The sequence below is a fragment of the Rhineura floridana genome, chromosome 11, assembly GCF_030035675.1.
Source record: "Rhineura floridana isolate rRhiFlo1 chromosome 11, rRhiFlo1.hap2, whole genome shotgun sequence".
NCBI classification, from domain to species: domain Eukaryota; kingdom Metazoa; phylum Chordata; class Lepidosauria; order Squamata; family Rhineuridae; genus Rhineura; species Rhineura floridana.
Window position 1 is genome coordinate 52,117,376 of NC_084490.1, and position 22,706 is coordinate 52,140,081.

Consider the following 22,706-nt stretch of genomic DNA (forward strand, 5'->3'; position numbering starts at 1 on the left):
TGGGAAAAAATTGTTTTACCAACCGCTCCTCTGACAGCATGTGGATACGTTTATGAAATTTCAGTAGTGCCACCTGTATCTGTACCCTTGGAGGACCAGTCAACCTCTGCTCTAAGGATTGGAGTGGATTGAATCACACCTCAAAATTGTGACAATCTGTAAGTGCCCTGTGTCAATTAATTGGGGCTGCAATTCAGTTAAAGGCATTTTAGTTTATTATAACTGCAATCCTTTACCCATTTACCTGAGATTGTGCCGTAATTGTGTGAATTTTAATTAATTGATTAAACATGCAGTAATTTGCTTATGAATCGAACAATTCTGAAAAGACATCTTTTTTGTTTTGTTTTGGGGTGATGCATGTATATGTCACAGCAGACACTATCTCAGAAGAGGCGTCCTCTCCTTTGTGAGAAAGCAAGAGGAAGCCTTTTCTAAGAAGGTACCTGCCACTCATGGATTTGTTCATATTCATATATTTGTTTTTAAAAACTGTTACTTTAACAAAAATCTGTTTCTCGGTTAACCAGGGATATAATTTTAATGGATCGAAAGGTTTTTAATTCACTAAAAATTGCAGCCATAGTCTCAGTACATTATTCTACAATGTAGTCTCAGTGTTCTACAATGGCTTTGAGTTTAATGGAGAATATTTCATATCACCAAATTAGATAAAAATAAAAATTAGATAACAGTTCCTTCTAACAAGTAATGGTAGCTTTTAGTAGATTGTCACATTATCTCACATTTATGAAAAACTACCCTTTTCTCTCAAATCTTCAGAGATTGATCTACAGCAATAATGTATATGCATACATTTATTCACATCAAGTGATCTATCAGTTGGTTATAAGTGGTTGACAGCCTTTGTCTAAACATAATTCCTAGCTCCTCCTCAGCAAGCATATCCCATGTTGGAGAAAACAGGTTTTACAAATAGAGCTGGGACATTGTATCACCATGGCCCTACAAGAATCTCTGAATATCCCAAATTTGTACACTGTAGATTATTATCTGGAGGCACAGGAGCATGAACACAAGAGCATAAACTAAATCCCTCACTTGAGGCCCAAGCTGGACGGCAGCTAGAGCGCAAGTGGCGAAAGACATGCTCTGAGGCTGATTGGGCACAAGTAAAACATAACCGCGCCTACTGTGTGGTGGTGAGGGCAGCGAAGAAGGCCCACTTCTTTGCCTTCATTGCATCCTCAAGTAGCCTTCCAGTGGAGCTTTATCGTTTTGTGCGGGGTCTATTAACATTAACTCCAGGAAATGGAACTTCAGACTCTTCAGAAGCCCACTGTGAATTGTTTGCAAGGCACTTCAAGGGTAAAGTTGCTGCCTCCATAGCAATCTTGATGCCACATCTACATCTACTGTAATCCCCCATGAGGTGTCCAGTGCAACATCTGCCGCAACTTCTTAGGATCAGTTTCAGTTGTTGCGGCCTGATGACATGGACAAGATGCTTGTGATGATGCGGCCAGCAATATATCCTCTCAACCCTTGCTCTTCTTGGTTTATTAAAGCTTGCCGAGGGAGTATGACCAAGTGAATCCAGGGTGTGGTTAACACTTCTTTGTGAGAGAGAGTGGTCCCAGCCATCCTGAAAGAGTCCACCTTATTGTTTCTATTTGTCAATCTACCATTACAAGTCCCAGTGAACATGTTAAAATTATGGAGTAAAACTATATTGGACTTCATGTGGAATAAAAAAATCCTTCACGTATAACCCCATTGAACAAGGAGGAATGGGATTACCTAACACAGTAGACTATTATTATGAAGCAAAACTAGCCATGATTAAAGAATGGATGAATCAAGATCTTAGTGCAGAATTTGAAAGCTTGACACAATTAAGGCATGTAAAAGAGATGCTATGGTATCAAGAACAACATTGGGTTGAAAAGGTGAAGAAAATCCCATCAATTCATACAACATAAACATAAAAATAAGCTCTCAACAGGACTATTGCCATTTACATCCCTGTTTCATAATATTATATTTCACATGCAAGGTGTGCTTCGTAATTTAGCTCAATTTTTCAAATTTAAACCAGAGCATGATACTTTATTAGAAACAGGCATTATGTCTTATAACAAAGTTATCATTAAACTATCGACCACAATATTTCAGATATTTTCAGGTATGGGAAGCTATTTTAAGCCTCTTAAAAGATTTGCTTTGAATTGATGGAAAATTTAGAATTGGTGGATACCTGGAGATATATAAATGATAACGCAAAGGAATTTACTTATTTTTCAGAAAGACATAAAACATTTTCGAGGATTGATATGATTTGGATGTCTAAAAATCTAGTGAAAGATATTTTTAAAATGGATATATTACCAAAAACTTTTTTGTACCACAATCCTGTGATATTAACTTTCAAAAAAAAAAATCTTGGATTTAGATGGAGACTAAATGAATCTTTATTACAGAATGACAAAGTAGTACAAGAATGTAAGAAGAAATTAAAAGAGTTTTTTAACATAATTTACATAAAGGAACAAATGAAAATATTGTTTGGGATACAAGTAAGGCATTTATGAGGGGATATTTTATTAAATGTAACTCTGAATTAAAAAGAAAGAAAGAACAGAAAATGCAATTAATTTTGGAAGAAATAAAACAAAAAGAGGAAGAATTGAAAAAGAATCCAACTAAAGTTTCTATTGTAAATCAAATTAAAATGTTACAGAATCAAGTATCAATGCTGACAGTTAGAGAAATTGAAAGGAAACTAAATTTTGCTAAACAAAGGACTTTTGAATTTGCAAATAAACCGGGGAAATGGTTAGCATATAAATTAAGAAAAGAACGTCAAAAAAATATTATTTTAAAGATACAAGAAGGAGATGAGATGCTGACAGATAATGTAAAAATCAAAAAGATTTTTCATCAATATTATTCAACATTGTACAAGTGTCAGGAAATCCCATCTGAAAAAATAGAAGAGTATATATCTAAACAGAATTTCCCTAAAATTACAGACTTTCAGAGACAAGCTATTAATGGCCCTATCACGTCAAGAGAGATATCTGAAGCTATAAACAAAATTAAATCAGGAAAGGCGCCAGGACCAGATGGGTTATCTGCAGTGTACTATAAATGTTTAGAGGAAGAACTCTTGCTACCTTTACAGTATACAATGAATTCTATTTTGCAAGAGGGAAAGATACCGGATAGTTGGAAAAATGCTAACATAACATTAATACCTAAAGAGGAGCAAGATTTAACTAAAACAAAAAATTATCGGCCGATATCTCTATTGAATAATGACTATAAAATTTTTACAATGATTTTGGCAGAAAGAATGAAAATAATATTGCAACAATTTATCCAGGAAGATCAATCGGGGTTTTTACCTAAAAGACAATTACGTGACAACGTCAGGAATGTCTTGAATGTGTTGGAATATTTAGAACAACGAAATGATAAACAAGCAGCTTTGATTTTTTTAGATGCTGAGAAAGCATTTGATAATTTGAATTGGAAATTTATGTTTCAGGTTTTGGAGCAAATGGATTTTGGAGACAATTTTATAAAATGGATTAGATCGATTTGTACATCTCAGGAGGCTCAGATAATTGTTAATGGAGATTTAACGGATTCATGTGAAATACAAAAGGGTACAAGACAGGGATGTCCATTATCTCCTCTTCTATTTATTCTGGTCTTAGAAGTGCTGCTTAGAGATATAAGGCAAGATAAAAGGATTTCAGGATTAAAGATAAAAAAAGAAGAATATAAACTGAGAGCATTTGCTGATGATTTGATAATTGTATTAGAAAACCCTTTGGAAGGAATTAATGTATTGATGGACAAATTAAAAGAATTTGGACCGTTAGCAGGATTTAAGATCAACAATCAAAAAACAAAGATGTTGGTGAAAAATTTAACTTTAAGGGAACAGAAAGAGTTAATGGACAAGACAGATTTTACAATAGAGAAAAAGTTGAAATATTTAGGTATCATTATGACAAATAAAAATTCAAAGTTGTTTCATAATAATTATGAAAAATTATGGACAGAGATTAAGAAAGATCTGCTAAGATGGGATAAACTACAATTGTCATTAATGGGTAGAATATCTGTGATAAAAATGAATGTATTACCGAGAATGATGTTTTTGTTTCAAACAATACCTGTAATATCCTCTGATTTACCTTTTAAACAATGGCAAAAAGATATTTCTAAATTTGTATGGCAAGGAAAAAAACCAAGATTTAAATTACTACAAGACGCCACAGAAAGAGGAGGACTGGGATTACCAAATCTGAGACTTTATTTTGCTGCCTGCTGTTTAGTCTGGATAAAGGAATGGATTTTATTGAGGAATAAAAGACTATTGGATTTGGAGGGCCATAACCTGAAGTGGGGATGGCATCGATATCTATGGTATGACAAAGTAAAAGGAAGCTATTTTAAGCCTCTTAAGAAAATATGGCCCTTTAAGCAGAAAAAGTAAATTTGAACATCTCATGCTTATTGGCACAAATAAAAAACTGATAGGAAAAATCTATAAATTAATCACAGACATGAAAAAAACTGAGAGAACCTTCATTTACAAATGGAATAAAGATTTGCAACAGGAGATTGAAATGGCTAAATAGAAGTGGATATGGTCAAAAATCCCCGAAAGGTTAATATCAACAGACCTAAGAGAAAACTAATTTAAACTTCAGTATCAATGGCATCTTACACCATATAGAATATTCAAAATATATCAAACAAGTTTTGACAAATGCTGGAGATGTGATCATAATAAGGCTGACTGACTACATATATTTTGGAAATGCTCAAAAATACAAACGTCTGGGATACTATCAACTTGATAAAAATGACATATTATTTAAGAGAAGAAAAGAGACAACCAAACAAATATATAGAAAATTGGGCACTCTTTATTATGTTTTGGAATCAAAAGTATTTCAGAGAATAAGTATCCTTACAAATTACTTACTTTGCTTTGATTTATTTAAGATATGTAAACATATTTATACGTTTGGGTTTTTATTTTATTTTTCTTAATAATAATAATTAGTAGTAGACGTATCATTAAAGTTTCCTCGTTTGCTTTATTCTTGCTTTTTACCCAAATATGAAGAATAAGATGTATCTCTGGTGTGTTTTGTTTTGTATTTCTAATTTCCAATAAAGTTTTTTTTTTTAAAGCAAACCCATGGACCCATTGGTTTGTGACAACTATTCTCCCAGTCACAAATGCTCCTTTTCTAGGGAAGGTGATGGTGAGTGTTTTGGCACAGCAGTTGCAAGCACTCTTGGATGAAACAGATTATCTTGACCAATTCCAATCTAGGTTCAGGCCTGGTTATGGGACTGAATCAGTCTTGGTCGCCGTGATGAATGACTTATATCGAGAGAAGGACGGGGCAGTGCAACCCTGTTATTCTTACTTGATCTCTCAGCGGCTTTGATACCATTGATCATTATATCCTTCTGAACCGACTTTGCGATACGGGTATTGGCGGCACTGTTTTGCAGTGTTTCTGGTTCTAACTCCAGGGCTGTTTTCAGAGAGTAGCATTGGGCGATTGTCTTTTGCCCCCCTGTGCTGTGGGGTGCCTCAGGGTACCATCTTGTCCCCAATGCTATCTAACATCTATATGAAGCCCTTGGGAGCAGTCATCAGGAGATTTGGAGCAAGATGTCAACAGTATGCTGGTGATATATAGCTCAATTTCTCTGTAATATCTGAACTGGGAGAAACCATGCAAGCCCTGGACTGCTGCCTGGACTTGGTGGTGTGCTGGATGAGAGCTAATAAATTGAGTCTTAGTCTTAGCAAGAGGAAGACGCTGTGAGTTAGTGGTTCCCAAGTTTGGATAATTGGTCAATTGCCTGCTTTGGATGGGGTCATACTCCCTCTGAAAGAGCAGGTTTGTGGTCTAGGGGTGCTCCTGGATCCGTTTTTGTCGCTAGAGGCCCAAGTGACCTCAGTGGTAGGAGTGCCTTTTACCATCTTCAGCTGGTAAGAAAGCTACAGCTGTATCTGGACCGGGATAGCCTGACCACTGTTGTCCATGCACTGGTAACCCCCAGGCTGGATTACTGTAATGTGCTGTATGTGGGACTGCCCTTGAGGTTGGTCCGGAAGCTGCAGCTGGTGCAAAATGCAGTGGCACAACTGCTCAGTGGGGCAGGGTATCACCAACATGTTACCCCATTGCTGAAGGAATTGCACTGGCTGCCCATTAGCTTCTAGGCCAAGTTCAAGGTTCTAGATTTGGTCTACAAAATCCTACAAAGCTTGGGACCAGGATTACCCTTACATACCCAGTCGATCATTGCACTCTGCGGGTGAGGGCCTTCTGCAGATACCATCTTATCAGGAGATCTACCCCACACAACATAGGAAGCAGACCTTTAGTGCTGTGTCACCGACACTTTGGAATTCCCTCCCCTTAAATATTAGACAGGCACCATCTCTGTTATTTTTTCGGTGCCTATTGAAGACCTTCCTCTTTCAACAAGTTTTTTAAGTAGAGACCTTATTCCATTCTGCATCTATGCTGGAATTGCTTTTTAAGATGTTTTTTAAGATGTTTTGTTTTAATATGTTGGGTGCCTGCCTGAGTGGGGGAAGCCTACATCGGGGCATGTGTCAATCACAGGGGAGTGATGGGGGAAGGGTGGGAGGCCAATGTATACCGAGGCTGGGCGGCAGATGCTGGTGGAAAGCTAGGGGCAGGTCACATCAGGTAAGAGGAACTAGGGAGAGATGCATAATATCTGTCCCCTGTTCCGGGCCTGTCCAGAGCCAACAGACAGCTGGGGGATGCTTGACTCCATACTCTGGCCTTCGACTGCTGCTGTGCAATGCCAGGTCTGTTGCCCAAAAAACATCCCTCATCCATGATATGATATTGGATGAGGGCGCGGACCTGGCATGTATTATGGAAACCTGGCTGGATGAGGCTGCTGCTCCTATCCTTGCGGCCATGTGTCCAGCTGGGTTCTCGTATGCACAGCAGCCGAGGGTCGGTAGTCGGGGAGGGGGAGTGGCGGTTATTTACCGAAGGTCCCTGGTTCTCACCAGACCTCCTCTCTGTGAGACCAAGGTGGCAGACTGCATGTACTGGAGGTTGGGCCCAAAGGGCAGTCTACAGATTCTGCTCGTGTACCGTCCACCCCGCTGCACGACGGACTCCCTGGCCGAGGTGCTGGAGGTGGTCTCGGCTGTGCGTGTACAGTCCCCAAACCTGCTGGTATTGGGGGACTTCAGTGTACATTCAGAGGCCATCCTTACTGGGGCGCCTCGGGACTTCATGGAAACCATGGCTTCCTGGGAGCTGCACCTTATTACAATGGGGCCCACCCATGTACCCGGTCATGCACTCGACCTTGTGTTTGTCTCGGGAGAGGAGGGGAGTGATCTGAAAATTGGGGGTACATCCATCACCCCCTTGTCATGGTCAGACCACTACTTGGTGAGGATGGACTTTTCGGTGCCACAAACCCTCCGTGGGGGTGGAGGACCTATTAAGATGGTCCGCCCCAGGCGTCTGATGGATCCTGATGGATTCCTGAATGCGCTTGGGGACTCTCTGGAGCATGCACACAGCCACTCGGCTGAGACCCTGGTGGAGGGGTGGAATGCCGCAATCGCCGGGGCATTAGACCGGGTGGCTCCGAAAAGCCCTCTCCCCCTGAATAGAGCTCAGACGGCACCGTGGTTCACCCCACGGTTGCGAATTCTGAGGCGGGAGGTAAGACGGCCAGTGGCGGAAATCTCGCTCTGACGATGATCGGACACATGTAGCGGCTGCAGCAGCCTATCATGTGGCAATAAGGACAGCAAAAAAAGATTTTTATGCTGCCTCTATTGCATCTGCAGAGTGCTGTCCCAGGAGACTGTTCCAAGTGGTCTGGAGCCTGGTCGGTCCAGTTGCTCCGGAACCAATGGAACATGCTAAGGCCTCCTGTGACGAGTTTGCTAAACACTTTGCGGAGAAAATTGATCATATTAAGAGTGCTATTCCATGCGCTGTGGACACAGTGAGCGAGCCAGAGGTGACCAGTGGTGCTCTGGTGGTGTGGGATTGGTTCCAGCTTCTTCCATCTGATGAAGTGGACAAGGTGCTTTCAACCTTAAAGCCAACCACTTGCTTACTCGATCCTTGCCCATCGTGGCTTTTGAGCTGCAAAGATAGACTGGGTGAGGGGATCAAGATGGTGGTAAATACATCTCTCGAAGAGGGAGTAATGCCATCAGCGCTCAAGGAGGCAGTAATAAAACCAATCTTAAAGAAGCCCTCCTTGGATCCCCAAGATCTGAACAACTTTCGCCCAGTCTCAAATTTGCCATTCTTAGGCAAGGCAGTTGAGCGGGTGGTGGCAAGCAGTTGCAAGCGCACTTGGAGGAAGCGGATTATCTGGATCCATTTCAATCAGGCTTCAGGCCTGGACATGGGACTGAAACAGCCTTGGTCGCCTTGGTAGATGATATGAGGAGGGCGTGGGATAGGGGCGAATGCACCTTCCTTGTCCTTCTTGATCTCTCAGCGGCTTTCAATACCGTTGACCACGTTATCCTCCTGGACTGCCTGAAGAGGTTAGGCATGGGGGGCACTGTATTGCAGTGGTTCCATTCCTTCCTCTCTGGTAGGTACCAAAGAGTGGCATTGGAGGATGAGGTCTCGGATCCTTGGCCTCTCACTTGTGGGGTGCCACAGGGTTCCATCCTCTCCCCAATGCTGTTCAACATCTATATAAAGCCGCTGGGGGCAATCATCAGGAGATTTGGGCTGCAATGTCATCAGTATGCGGATGACACGCAGCTCTATCTCTCATTTAAATCTTCACCGAGGTTGGCTGTAGAAACCCTGTCCAAGTGCCTGGAGTCGGTGAGTGGCTGGATGGGAAGGAATAAGCTGAAGCTGAACCCTGACAAAACCGAGGTACTGTTTGTGGGAGACAAGGGAAGGCTGGGGGATGTTGACCTGGTGCTCAATGGGGTACGATTGCCCCTGAAAGACCAGGTCCGCAGCCTGGGGATCATTCTTGACTCCCAGCTGTCCATGGAGGCTCAAGTCTCGGCTGTGAGCCGGGCGGCACTGTATCAACTCCATCTGATACGGAGGCTGCGCCCCTACCTTCCCAACCATCTGCTCCCACCGGTGGTACGTGCCCTGGTCACCTCTCGCCTAGACTACTGTAATGCGCTCTATGTGGGGTTACCCTTGAAAATGGTCCGGAAGCTGCAACTGGTACAGAATGCAGCGGCTCGTCTGATTAAAGGCAGCCGCCGGCAAAATCACATCACTCCAGTGCTGAAGGAGTTGCACTGGCTACCGGTTGTTTACCGGGCCCAATTCAAGGTGTTGGTTTTGACCTTTAAAACCCTATATGGTTTTAGGCCAGTCTATCTGAAGGAGCACCTCCAGCATCGTCAGGGATGCCGCTCAACAAGATCAGCCTCAGAAGACCTTCTCTCGATCCCACCGGTTAAAACAGCTAGACTGGTGAGGACTAGAGAGAGGGCTTTTTCAATAGTGGCCCCCACCTTGTGGAACTCTCTCCCAAATGATCTCCGCCATGCCCCTTCTATGATGAGCTTCCGCCGGGCCTTGAAGACCTGGCTCTTCAGGCAGGCTTTTGGGGTGGGTTAGGTTTTTACTGTTATGGTTTTAAATTTTAATGTTTTAATGTATTGTTTTTTATCTTGTACGTCGCCCAGAGTGGCTGGACAACCAGCCAGATGGGCGACTAATAAATTTAATAAATAAATAAATAAATATTTTTTGTTTTTAAGATGTCTTAAAGTGTTTGTTCACCACCTTCTGAGAGGAAGAATGGGATATAAATTTTTAAAAATAAATAATAAATAAGTGGCTTCAGTAGCTCAGAGCACCCATTACCAGCTTTGGTTATTGTGCCAACCAATGATAATTTCTGCCATGGATAGCCATGCCATGGTAGTCTGTGCATTTGAACCTCACAATTACACTACTGTAGTGCGTTGTGTATGGAGTCCCTTTGAGTGCCTGGTTCAGAAGGTGCATGTAATGCAAAATGCTGCTGTTATGTTAATAGTGGGACATCCAAGTTTACACACATTACACCAGTATTGAAAGATCTGCACTTGATTGTCACTTGATGTCAGCACAAATGCAGACCTCCTTGTGATGTCACCCACCATCAGGAATGCCCTCTGTTGGATAATTTGTGAGTCGGAGACAGTAATGACCTTTTAAATGCCTCTTCAAAATCTATATATGTATAACCAAGATTTCCTGGACTCTGACTCATAAATGTTTAACTTTTTGTTTTGTTCAGTATTTTATTTGTGATATACACATGTTTTTTATCATCCAGTTTTTAGGTTATCTTGTGGAATAGTGTTTGCATTTTTGTTACTATACTTTTATTGTCAACCACTTAGATTTTTATATAAATTATATAAATAAGCAATATACTTCCTTACTTTTTCTTCACTTCTGTGGCTTTGGGCCACCTTGGAGCTGATCTGTTCACTCTCTCTCTCTCTCACCTGCTCATTGTGGTATATTCTGCCCTCCCCGAAAGTGACCTATTTAAGTAGAGTCATTAAGCATCAGAGGTCAGAAGGTTAATTAAATGTGCAAGGGACTGAAATTGTATTAGTCTTAAAAAGCAGAGCTGGGCAAATGGCTAAGGGAAGCGTGGCTTTTGTATCGCTTATGGGAGATTGCACAAGCACACACACACCCAACATAGAAGTGGACTTTTTCTTAGAATAGATTGTCCATATGTCTCAAGAAAATATGTGGATGATTAAACGCTTGCAATTTTCAAAGGTAGCTCTCAAATGTGTTTGTATAAATTAGCAAGGTTTCGGGGCAGCCACCACTGAAAGTGGAATCTAGGGATTTTTGACACTGATTTAGGAGAAGTGGGGTGGTATTTTTTACCCTTGGACTTTTAAACTCATCTTCTCCCTAAAGGTTTTATTAAACAATGTATGCCATAATTGCAGAGGATTGAAGATAGGGTTGGGAATCGCCCCCACAGATTTGATCCACTCCACTCATCCCCAGCATCACGAAGGAGGCAGGAGAGAAGGGGCCCTCCCTGGGTGGAAGGATAGAGCAGCTGCTGCAGCAAAAGCCTCCTGGAACAGGGCCAGACCACGGAGGAGAAACGGGAAGTCTGGCAAGTGCCAGGCTGCAGGCTATGGTGGGTGAAAAATCTACAATTCCAACCACGGGGTGGTAGTGGTAAAAATTAAGTGGATTTTTGACCATTGCAGCCTGGCACTTGCCCCGCAGTGTGGCGCCTGTTCTTACGGTTCTTTTTCCTCCTCCATGATCTGGCCCTGATAGGGAGGCTTTTGCCACAGCTGCTGCTCTATTCTTCCACCCAGGGAGGGCCCCTTCTCTCCAGCCTCCTCCTCCACTGTGATGCCAGTGGTGAGCGATGGATCAGTTGGGGGGGGGAATCCCATCCTAATTGAAGATATTTATTTACTGGGGGTTCTGCAATTTGCTCTGCCCTCTTCTTAACTAACTTTTTCTTGATGTGAAGGGTTTTCAACTTTGGGGAGAGGGTGAGTGGATAATATGGGGGGGGACACAAAAGGACTGGTGTAAATGCACAGTGGTTTTGGCAGGTTCATGGAATGTGGAATTGTGGAATCCTGTTCTAGCCCAGACTCTGAAGAATGCTCTTATGAATTCCAATCTCTCTCTGATTCAGGTTGGCAAAGAGAAGTGGCATCATCTGTTCCTTGCTCCTCTAGGGCGTGTAACTATAAACAATGTAGAATCTCCAAGCTGCTCTGGCTTGGCTAAAAGAGCATTTGTTCTGAGCTTTTAGGCAGCTTTCAGTGCTGCTTTTAGTCCTCGAAATATTCTTTGAAAGTTTGCAGGGGTTTCTTAACCAAAAGAGCTCTGTCTATCCCTGGAAGATACAGTGCAGAAAAGCCCTATCATACCCACTGAGTGCACAGGGATGCATTCAAATTCATGGCTAGAGTAACAGTTTTCTTGCTTGTTGATGCTTTTCTAGGGAATGAATGTAGGCTAAATTTCTTGTATTCAAGTGCATTTAGGGAGATAAGAAGGGGAAATCCTAGAAATAAGAAATACATTCAAAAGGAACTTGCATGTGAGAGCTAGATGGTTCAGGTTACAAAAGTGTGGCAGTTGAGGCCTAAAGCATTAATGATCCATAGCATATTAATTGACTAAGGGAAGAGCTGTTTATGTGTCATAACTCTGTAGGAGCACAGAAAAAATTCAGAATGGGATACTAGATGTTGGATTCAGCTTCCTGAGATTCTCTACTTTCATTTGCAAAAGTGACTAGTCTTTATGCTGAGTTGACGTGTTTGGCTGTATGGGCAATGCCTGCTGAAAACTCAGCAGCCAGGAAAGGACAAGATTTCCAGTGGCGGGGGGGGGGTAGAGTTTCAGTGCCCTGTGTAAATCTTTGCTTACAGCCCAATATTCCACAAATTAATTGTTTATTGAATATATCCCACCCCTCCTCCCAGAAGGAGCCCAGGGCAGCGAACAAAGGCAAGTTATAGGTGGTGCATACACTACCTTTTAATTGCATCACAGCATCATTGCCATCCCCTTCATTGCACTCAAACCACATTTTAAAACTAACTTTTGTCTTTTCTTTTTACTAGGTGGTTTTTGTGTGTTTAATCTTTGTACTAGTTTTACTTTATTAGGGGCCATATCACATGGTAGAATATCTGCTTTGCATGCAGGAGGTCTCAGGTATAATCCCCAGCATCTCCAAGTAGGGCTAGAAGATAACCCCTGCCTAAAACCTTGAAGAGTTGCTGCCAGTCAGTGTACTGAGTTAGATGGACGAGTGGTATAAAATATAAAGCAGTTTCCTTGGTTCCTATGTTTTTATTTAATTATGCCTTTAACAAAATATGTCAGTATATGGTCTGTCCCTAGGGTTCCAAATAAAAGCAAGGGCTGTTTGAGCTCATAAATACCTATGGTATACATTTATAATGTATAAATTAGTGCAATAGAATTCAATTTCATTATTTTTAATAGTGAACTGAGTTGGTTATTTGTAATAAGTGTGTATCTTTATTACAGTTGTCATATAATAATCATAATAGACAAATGACATATATTTGATTTGCAGTTTGGTGTTCCAGTAATCAATCTTTGTTACGGTTCTCCTAGATGAACATTTTAAATATTTGACCCATCAATTCACTGAATGTGTTTTTACGGGTCAAATGTTCAACCCTATTCTACCCTTAATTTTTCAAAGCAGAGTCCTGGGTTGTTGATTGTTGTAAACGATATGGGAGGAGAATCCTATGTTCACGTTCCAACGTTTAGTTATTTGTATGTATGTGTTTGTTAACAGAATATTCTCCTTCCTGGATGTGGTCACGCTATGCCGTTGCGCTCAGGTCTCCAGGGTAAGAATGTTTGCATGCCAGTACTGGTAAGGTTTTAATTGCTTGTCTCTTGGACACCTCCGGTTTGCCATCTTACCTCAAAGTCAGGCGTATCAGTTTGAAGGAATATTTCAATGTAGAATGCATCTTCCCTTAGCCTTCCATAGGTTGTGTTCCCTATAATACCAACTGAGGTCTACCTAAGTTTAAGTCAGCCAAGTCTAACTGGGGGGTGTTTTGCTATTTTGAAATTTTAAAATAGCCTAAGAGAACCACAACAAGATGTGTATGTTTTTGCCAAATGCCCTTAACTAAATGTTGGGATAAAAGGTCATCACCAGAGCAAAAATGGAGGTTCCTGTGCTATGTCAAATATAATTCTTTTTCTGTTCTCTCTCTCACGTGCACATGCATGCATGTACACACACACACACGTTTCTTAATTATGGAAAATCTGGGGCTTATGGTTGGAGCCCCCTTCTGTCCTGCAAGGATGTGTGCATATGCCTATCATAACATGAAGTTTGTTTTTATGATGTTCTAGAGGTTTTTTTAGTGCTTTTGTTTGCCGCTCTGGGCTCCTACTAGGAGGAAGGGCGGGGTATAAATCTAAATAATAATAATAAATAACAACAACAGTAACAACAAATAATACTGGATGGGGAGGTACCTTCTAGGATGGAAAAATACTAATTATACAATAGCACTAGGTTAATAAAATAGTTAAGCATCTATTTAACCCTTTTTTAAAAAAAAAATTGCAACCTGAAACTTAACTACAGCCATTATGCCTGGCCAGAATAAATGCTTGACCAGAAAGAAAAATATTGCATAACTTATATATGATGCGCAGGCTCAGACTTTGGTGGACCTCATGAGGAAAGAAATGCTAAAGCTGGAGATAAGCCACTGAGAACGCTGCATGTTCTTGTGGTTTGAACTCACGCAGATTGTATATTTTTACAGTGCTTAGCAATCTTTTGATATGAAGTCATTTATAAATACTTTAAATAAATAAATAAATAAAAATTAGGAGGGACCTCTTGTTTGATCATGGGGAGTGCTAAAGTATGTCGTACATCAAGGGTGAGAGAGGTGGTAGCATAGTTGTCACAATTTGTTGTGAGGAAGATGTATAATGCGATATCACATTTGTTGGTTTGCTTCTCCAACACATTGTTACTGATACACATCGACGCAGTCATACACATTGGGCAAAAAATCCTGGCCATGTATTCCTTGATGGGGTCTGCCACATACACCCTGAAGGAGTGTGACTAGCCAAGAAAGTGATCTTCAGGTTATGGTGAATAGCTCCATAGAAATGTTAACTCCGCATGTAACATCAGTGGAATGAGCAAATTCTATATTGGGGAGTATTAAGAACAGGACCAAAAATAAAATTGCTGCTATCATACTCTTGCGCGCACACCAATTTATAATGTAGCCTTACTTTGTTCTGGTTGCCCCATCTCAAAAGGTATATTGTAGTGCTGGAAAGGACAACCAAAATATTCAGGGAGTTGGAGTATCTTCCCTGGGAGGAAACACTAATGCCTTAGGAACTTATTTAGTTTTTAAAAAAGACATAGGGGGCATGATTGAGCTTTTAAAATTATGCATGGTGTGGAAAGAGTAGTTAGAGATTTTTCTTCCTCTCTCGTAACACTAGTATTTAGGATCATTCAATGAAAGTGGTGGGCAGTAGAGTGTGGAGAGTCATAAGAAAGTATTTCTGCACAAAATGCATTTTAACTTATAGAATCCATTGCCATTAGCTTTTTTAAAAAGAATTATACAAACTCATGGGTCTATCAACAGTTGTTAGTCGTACCTGTGTGGATTAGATGGGCCTGTAGTCCAATCCAACAGGACTCTCACATTCTATAGTTCTTTGCTTTCCCTTGACTCCCTTTCTTTTCACATGGTGCCTTTCATTGCTGTTCTGTTCCAGCATTTCCCAGCAGATAATGCAAAATAAAATACGTGGCATGACAAATTGCCAAGAGGTAATTTAAAAGTGTAAATACATTTCTTATAGATCTTTTTTAGGGAACTTCATTTTTGTTAATAAAATTATAATAAATAGAGTGTTACATTAGCATCTTTAAAATGTGTGCTGGAAAGTGGGCTTGGGGGCGGAGGTTGTGTGAAATTATGGAGAATATCAGGGCATCATCAACCAAAACATTCATCTATTTTGGAGGGGTAGGGAAGGGAGGCCAGATGTACACTCAACTTTCTGGTTGGATTAAGACACTGGAGAGAAGCTTGTTCCTCTGCAGCTACTTAGGCTTCCATAAGAAAACTTGTGTACCACTTTGACAATCTGTGTTTTAAAGGGTGCTGCATCTGTTCTAAAGCAACATAAGGTGGGAGCAGACAACCATGTTGTCCACTGTAAAGTATGATGCATAACCTGAGCATTTGAGTGTAATCACCGGATTTGCATGTTTGAGAATAGTGGAAGATCCACCTGCGTGTGTATGTTTATATATCTTCTGCGGTTTCTTCATGCTTCTTTTGGGTTTAAATATTCAATGGAAGAAATGGCAATAGAAATAAATGCTGGTTTGAGCCTTCTCTCAGCAGATCCGTTGTCACTGAAAATCACTTGTGCATGGTTGGGGCCTTTGATGCACGGGTTTGCTGGAAGCATTGTACTTCATTGAGGGCCAGCAGCTTTGCTGTGGGTTTAATTCAGACCCAAGTTTTGCTTTATATTTTCCACATATTTAACCACATATTTCACATTCTTTTATCTGTCTTCTCCCTTTCCACTATAGGCATGGAATGTCCTGGCCCTGGATGGTAGCAACTGGCAGCGCATTGACCTGTTTGATTTCCAGAGGGACATTGAGGTATAATTAAGCGGTGTGCAAAAACAATTTCTCTAGTGAAACTCTAATTACAGCACTGTGTAAGATTAGTAATAAACCATGTAATCACTTGCATCTCTCCCCAGAGACAGAACAGTTCCTAACTGCAAGGTTCCTAGCTGCAGAGTTTCAGATACTAGAACTATGCTAAATTATTTTGTGTACATTTACATGTGGATCTATGCAAAGACTTGAATCCTTAACTTGGGGAAATATTTTTTATTAGAGAGAGACTATGAAGTGTGGGGGGGGGACCTTCCCATTTAGAAGATCTGAACGATTAGTTCATTAGCTACTGCCATTGCAAGAATTTTATGCACCATTAGGGAGGGTGAGGCTCTTATTTCAGGTGATAGGATTTGGGATACCACTAAGGGCAGCAGATTGTAAATTGTTTGACTCCTTTCTGAAAAGCTAGAGAGCCACTGCCAGTTAGTGTAGACAATACTGAGCTAGCTGGACCAATCATCTGACTCCTGTGTTCCCACAGTAGTTGAATTTTCCATCCAGCAGTCAGATTCATACCATCACTTAGCAACTTTCGACATCAGCTTTTTGAAGGTGTGTGTTTGTATTGTTTATATCAGGGGTTCTTAATTTGTGTAACGGAGCCAGTCAGAGTCAAATTTCTGTGAACAAAGCCAGCTCTTTGACCCTCTCAGTCACATGGCCCTCTTCATGACTGGCTATTAGATTTGCTAAGATAGGGCTGGAAGACATTCCTGATTAGGGATGGCTCCTCCTACTGGTCGTGACAGGCAGGGTCTAGAAACTTCTTAGTCTCCCCTCCAGGGGCAGGAGTCATCCTGCTCTCCAGACTGGCCCTGCCTGCGGCCTGTGAAGGTTGGGTCTTCCTCTCTCTGCTCAGAACTTCCTTTTACCTGTTTTTTTGCTGTTTTTTTTTCGTTTTTTCTGCTTTCTGTTGTTCTCCTCTCCTTAATGTTAGCTATTTCTCTCTTCTGTCTCCATCCTTTACTGTTTTCTCCCCCCCCCCCGCCCGCCTTCACATCATGGGTCCGGGGGCTTGGGAGGATATTTCCATTCAGCTGAGCAGTTTGGCGCCATGTGAGGCGTTCTTCAGAGCAACGGAGTGTGGCTAGCCACAGTGCTTCTGCAGCAGCGGCAGCCACTTTTGAAGGGAGACTGTCTTCTTGCTCTGTGGAGCCGCGTTTTTGCCGCACTTGTTGTGCTGAGCGGGATCGCAGGATCCGGCTCCCCCCTCCCCTTTCCGAGGAGAAGAATCAGTGAGGTGTGCTGCCTGGGGGTATCTACCCCAAAATTTGATCGTGCATGGAAGCAGGGGGTTGAGCGGTGCCCGCTACAGTGGTTCACCATTGCAGCAGTTTCCCGCACTTTTTTCCTAAGTGCAGAACAGCTGCAGCCGCCACTTTATGGCCTTGCCTGCCTCTTCCTTGTTCTCCTGCCAAGACTTCTGTTACATGGGAGATGTGATGGATTCTCAAGAGCTGCCAGCGCAAGGCTCAACAAGCTATCAGCCTGCGCTCTACCCAACCCCAAGCGGGGTCAGCAGGGGTGTGTGAGTATTCCTGCTGAAGGTATGGAAGCCCCCCTCCATTCTCAGTTTCTTAAGTTCTTGTCTGGGATCAGGTGGGAGACAAGGATCTCACTGGTAAAGAGTGCTATGGGTCAACAGGACTGATCAGACACACACATACCCCTCACCCACTATGGTCCAGGGGTTGCAGGTTCTGTACAAGGGCAGTTGCCCAAGCAGGTGTATGCCCAAAAGGGGGCATTGTCTGATTTGGATGATTCCCCTGAACCTGATAGGGAAGAGGGGGAGTCATCAGGAAAGGATCTAGAGGTGACCCAGTGCAACCTAGGCTCTTTCCCTAGAGGTTTTTCCACCGCTTCTTCTGAAGGTGCTGCAGTTCTCAGAAGTTGAGGGGGGAGGTGATGCCCATGCCCAGTCGAATTCAGCGGGAGCTAAAAAGGCTTCCGTCGACTGGTGCTAAGCTGATTATTGTCCTCAGGCCCTTGATGATGTGTGGGATGCAGAATGGCTGTTCCCATGTAAATCAAAGCTGCCTACTAAATAGGCAAAGAAGCATTTCGTGTTTGCAGCAAGGATCCTAGTCTCTGTCCTGGTTTGATGTTTTATATATTCCCAGGATTTTAAGGGGCCTCCCCCTTGGGGGAGATATCCTTCATGGGGGAGACATACAAGCCAGGGATACTCTGAGCTACTAGCTATATTTGCAGGAAATCCCACAGATCCTCCTTTGGCAGCCATTTTGTGGGACCTCACCCTTTGAGCTCCTCCAGCAGTTTGTTCCAACAGTTTGCACCCAGTTCTCGTGGGACCAGAAATCTGAGGCCGCTTCTGTTCTAAGATTTCAGGGGATGAATTGGAATCCGCACCTGATATTTTACTCTTGGCTCTGGCCAGGCAGTTTTTCCGGTAAATTAAGGAACAGCCTGTGGCACCCGAGCCCTCGTCCCAGTTCCTGGCCACAGGGCATAAAATAAAATAAGGATGTTCCCTTCTGCTCCTACCAAACAGCCCACAGAGGTGGTTTAATTCCCCACGCTCCTTCAGAACTGTCTGGAGGGCTGAGTGGGTTCTCTTCATGATGTTTTTGAATTGGTGTAGCTTTCCCTGGTTTTCACCTTGATGGTTGATGTGAGGCCCCTTTACCCAGAGGTTGTCAGCTGGAACAAAGGTTGCTTATCAAGATTTTGGGGGGGATTGGGATGCCTAAGCTTAGGTGACAAGGTATTCCCTCTTACCTGTGTTCTAGCCCTGATGCCAGGTGCTTAGGTCAAGGCATGGGGCAGTGGATACGTGTAGTGTACTCCCTGGAGAAAGGTTATAAATCATGTCAGATGGTGGTCATCTGAAGACCTAGTGTGTTCCCTTTATGTGGAAGGGTTACACAAAGTGACTCCCTTAAACCGAGTCAACCCTAAGGTTGGCTATGTCTGTTCCCTCCTCCCTCAGAAACATAAGGGGTGAAATATCTGTGAAGAAATCTTATGTATTTCAGGTTTGTTCCTGTGGAAACATTAGATTTTCCTCCTCAGAACAGACAGGGACATGAGTAATCTGGGCTGAGACATTTAGAGAGCTGATTCTCTCTCTTAAAGGCCTGAAAAGGTAGGCCCAGGGAACGTTGCCGGGACAACAACGGAGGAGACTATTAGCTCCTCTAAGGGGGCACAGTCGGAAAGCATGTACAGTAGGGCCCCGCTTACCGGTGCTTTGCTTTCCGGCGTTCCACTAATGTGGCAGCGGGAAATTCCCCGTTTTAAAGCCAGTTTTGCACTTTTGCTGCATTTTGTGGCATTTTTGCGTCATTTTCGTGCGACACACCCCATTATCCTCAATGGGTTCTGCTTTACGGCGATTTCCGCTTTACGGCAGCAGTCCAAAATGGAACCTGCCGTATAAGCGGGGCCTGCCTGTAAATGGAAAGCCTCAAAGCCTTTCTGAGGCTTCAAAACGTTATTACACCCCCTCCTCCCAGGAGAAGGCCCACAACCCTTACATGTGGTAGTATTTGCAAGAACAGTTGGCTTATCTCTATAGCCACAGTTTGGAATAAATTCAGATAATTACCTTATGAACAGCCAGTGAGGTGTAGGGCCAGTCACTGCCTGCCAGCCTCAGAGGAAGACAATGGTGGGCCTCCTCTAAGTTCCGCTTGCCATGAGGCCTTACTCATGGGGCCGTCATGGGTCGGAATCAACTTGAAGGCAATCCCCTTCGACCTTAGGAACCCTTATGGAGTCTGAGCACCCACCCACCCCAGAGGGTGGTGGTTAAGTGTCCCGGTGGATGAAACTGAAAGATGGGCTTGTCTCTTTTTCTAGTTTCATGAGGCTATATCCCTAGACATTGAAAAAGTTCCACTTGCCTCTGTGTTGTCAGGGTTTCAGTATACTGGCTTATGGTATACACAGCTTCAGAAGAGCTCAGTTTCTATACCATAGGTGTAACTTGCCCTGCGCACATGAGAGACTACCCTGGTTTTTCTGTCTGAGCCTTGGCAGTTTAGTATTAATTAAAATGTATGTTTTCAATGATAGCCAGTGTGGGACAGTGGCTGGAGTGTTCAGCTATGACATGGGAGCCCATGGTTTGCATCCCCATAAAGCCGTGGGGATCTTGGGGTGACCTTGGGCCTGTCACTGTCTCTCAGCCTCAGAGGAAGACAATGGTAAGCCACCTCTGAGTAGCGCTTACCACAGAAACCCTATGAACACAACCAAAGGTTTCATGGGGTCGCTATAAGTCAGAATCGGCTTGAAGGCAGTCCACTTTTATGTGTTAAATGTAACATAAATTTCTTTATTCCTCTCTTTCACAGATAATCCCTGTCTGAGGATTGGTTTAATAGAATCAGGGAGCAGAAAATGCTTGTTTCTATATTGTCTAATCAAGAGGAAAAGCAGCCCCTATCCCTCTACTCTTTTATGTCCCTTTAATCAAAGTTTGATTATGGGGATGGTTGGCGCTGCACAGGTCTATGTGACATTGCCAATGTCTGCCAGCACAAGCAGGTGTGAGAATCTGCATCTAGCTGCAGAAACTTTTGCCTCAGAGTTGGGTATAAGGTCAAACCATTCTGACACATAAATAACAACCTTTACAAGTGTTCATTGGGCCTGCTCTTTCTGACTTAATCACAGGAGGATGTCGGGCTATAATCTGATGGTTGACGCTTGTCCCCCAGCCCTTTCAGTAGCTTCTGCCTCCATTCCAGGATCCCATTCCAGCAAAGGGGAGAATTAGGGTGTCCATTCCAGACATGCCTTAGAGGGAGCTACAGTGGCAGCTGTTCTCTCCAATTAATGGAGTGTACGATGGACAGCTTGGAGGCTGAGCGGATCTGGTTGAGGGACAAGTTTTTTTCAGGGAAAGTCCTGGATATATTATTGGCCTCACGTAAACAGTCAACCAATAGGGGTCTGTCTCCACCTGGAGGGTGTTTTTGAGCTAGTGCTCAAAAATCTTGGTGGATCCATTGTCCTGAAGCGTTCAGGCCTTCCTGGGTTTTTTACAGCCAGGTTTGGACAAAGGGTTTAGCACAGCCATCCTCAGGTGCCAGGCAGCTTCCCTCAGTAGTATGTCCTTTAGTCTGGGGGTTCCCTGTTATCTTCAAACCGCTTGCTCTAAGCGTTTCCTTAAAGGGGTGGTTCTCGTTTCTCCATAGATGATTCACAGGTTTTTAACCTGGAACCTAAACTGGATGTTGTTGGCACTAGCAGGCTCACTCTTAGACCCTATGGCCACCTGCCTTCTGAACACCTTGACTTATACGACAGTATTTTGGTGGCCACCACATCAGTTTTTTATAGGTCTCAGGAGATGGGCTTGCCGTCTTTTCTGACCATATCCTTCCTGCACTCAGGTGCGTAGGTAGCACCTGTTGGACTTTATTTCTTTATTGCATTTGTATACCGCCCCATAGCCTAAGCTCTCTGGACATTAGGGGTGCTGCACACTGGAGTTTAGACATCTCAAATCACCATTTGTGTCTTCCCTCTCTCGCTGGTTCAGGGCGGCCGTAGCTCAGGCCTATGAGGCATTGGGTAAGGACCCTGCAGCACATTCTGTTAGAGGGCACATTCCGTTAGAGGGACAGCTGCCTCTGCACTATGCAAGGGCAGTTTCCCAATCATGGACATCTGTTGGGGGACGAGTGGGCCTCCACATACCCTCATCAGACATGATAAAAGAGATTTCTATTCCCCAGCTGATGCTGTGCTTGGTAGCAAGGTGTTCCAGAAGGTGCTAAATCTCTAGTTTCACACAGAGGAAGCCCACCCTGGGGATGTGGATACTGCTATGTTATATCCCTAATCAGGAATGTCCTCCAGCCCTATCTAGCAAAAAATGGAAATTTTACTTACTGTGAATTTCTATTTGTGGATAGGGCTGGAGGACGTTCCACCTACCTCTTCTTCCTCTGCTACGGCCTTCTGGAGCGAGGGGTTGGGGGCTTGAAGCATTCTGCTAGCATCTTACATTTTCACACGATGTCTAGTACTGCGGGTATCTCATTTTGTGTGAAGTTTTTCTCCAGTTGTCTGTTTTGTCTCTGGTTATTACCTTTTCCTAGTTACTACTTTGTACACGTGTCTGTTTAATAAACGTCTTCATGGTTGGTGTTGATGGGGTCGAGGAGTTCTTGCTCTGTCAGCTCCATCTGGAGAGCAGAATGATTCCTCCCCCTGGAGAGGAGACTAAGAAGTTTCTAGACCCTGCCTGTCATGACCAGTAGGAGGAGCCATCCCTAATCAGGAATGTCCTCCAGCCCTATCCACAGATAGAAATTCACGGTAAGTAAAATTTCCATTTTTCTGTCATACTGATGGTTCTTGACAGCTTAGGTTTTGGTGAGTAAAATAGCTGTCTGTAGGGTCTCTTTTACAGACACAAACTGGGAAAGTGTATACCACAGCAAACAACTATG

At 43.0% G+C, this 22,706-nt stretch overlaps 1 protein-coding gene across 4 annotated transcripts in view; it reads left to right on the forward strand.

Annotated features, from left to right (window-relative positions):
* Positions 1-22,706, forward strand: part of FBXL20 (F-box and leucine rich repeat protein 20) — a 145,224-nt gene that overhangs the window by 90,152 nt on the left and 32,366 nt on the right. For all 4 annotated transcript variants that reach the window (XM_061588411.1, XM_061588410.1, XM_061588409.1 and 1 more), the window contains 2 exons: positions 13,354-13,408; positions 16,174-16,248. In XM_061588411.1, the coding sequence (XP_061444395.1) occupies positions 13,354-13,408; positions 16,174-16,248 (130 nt within the window). The remainder of the gene's footprint in view (positions 1-13,353; positions 13,409-16,173; positions 16,249-22,706) is intronic.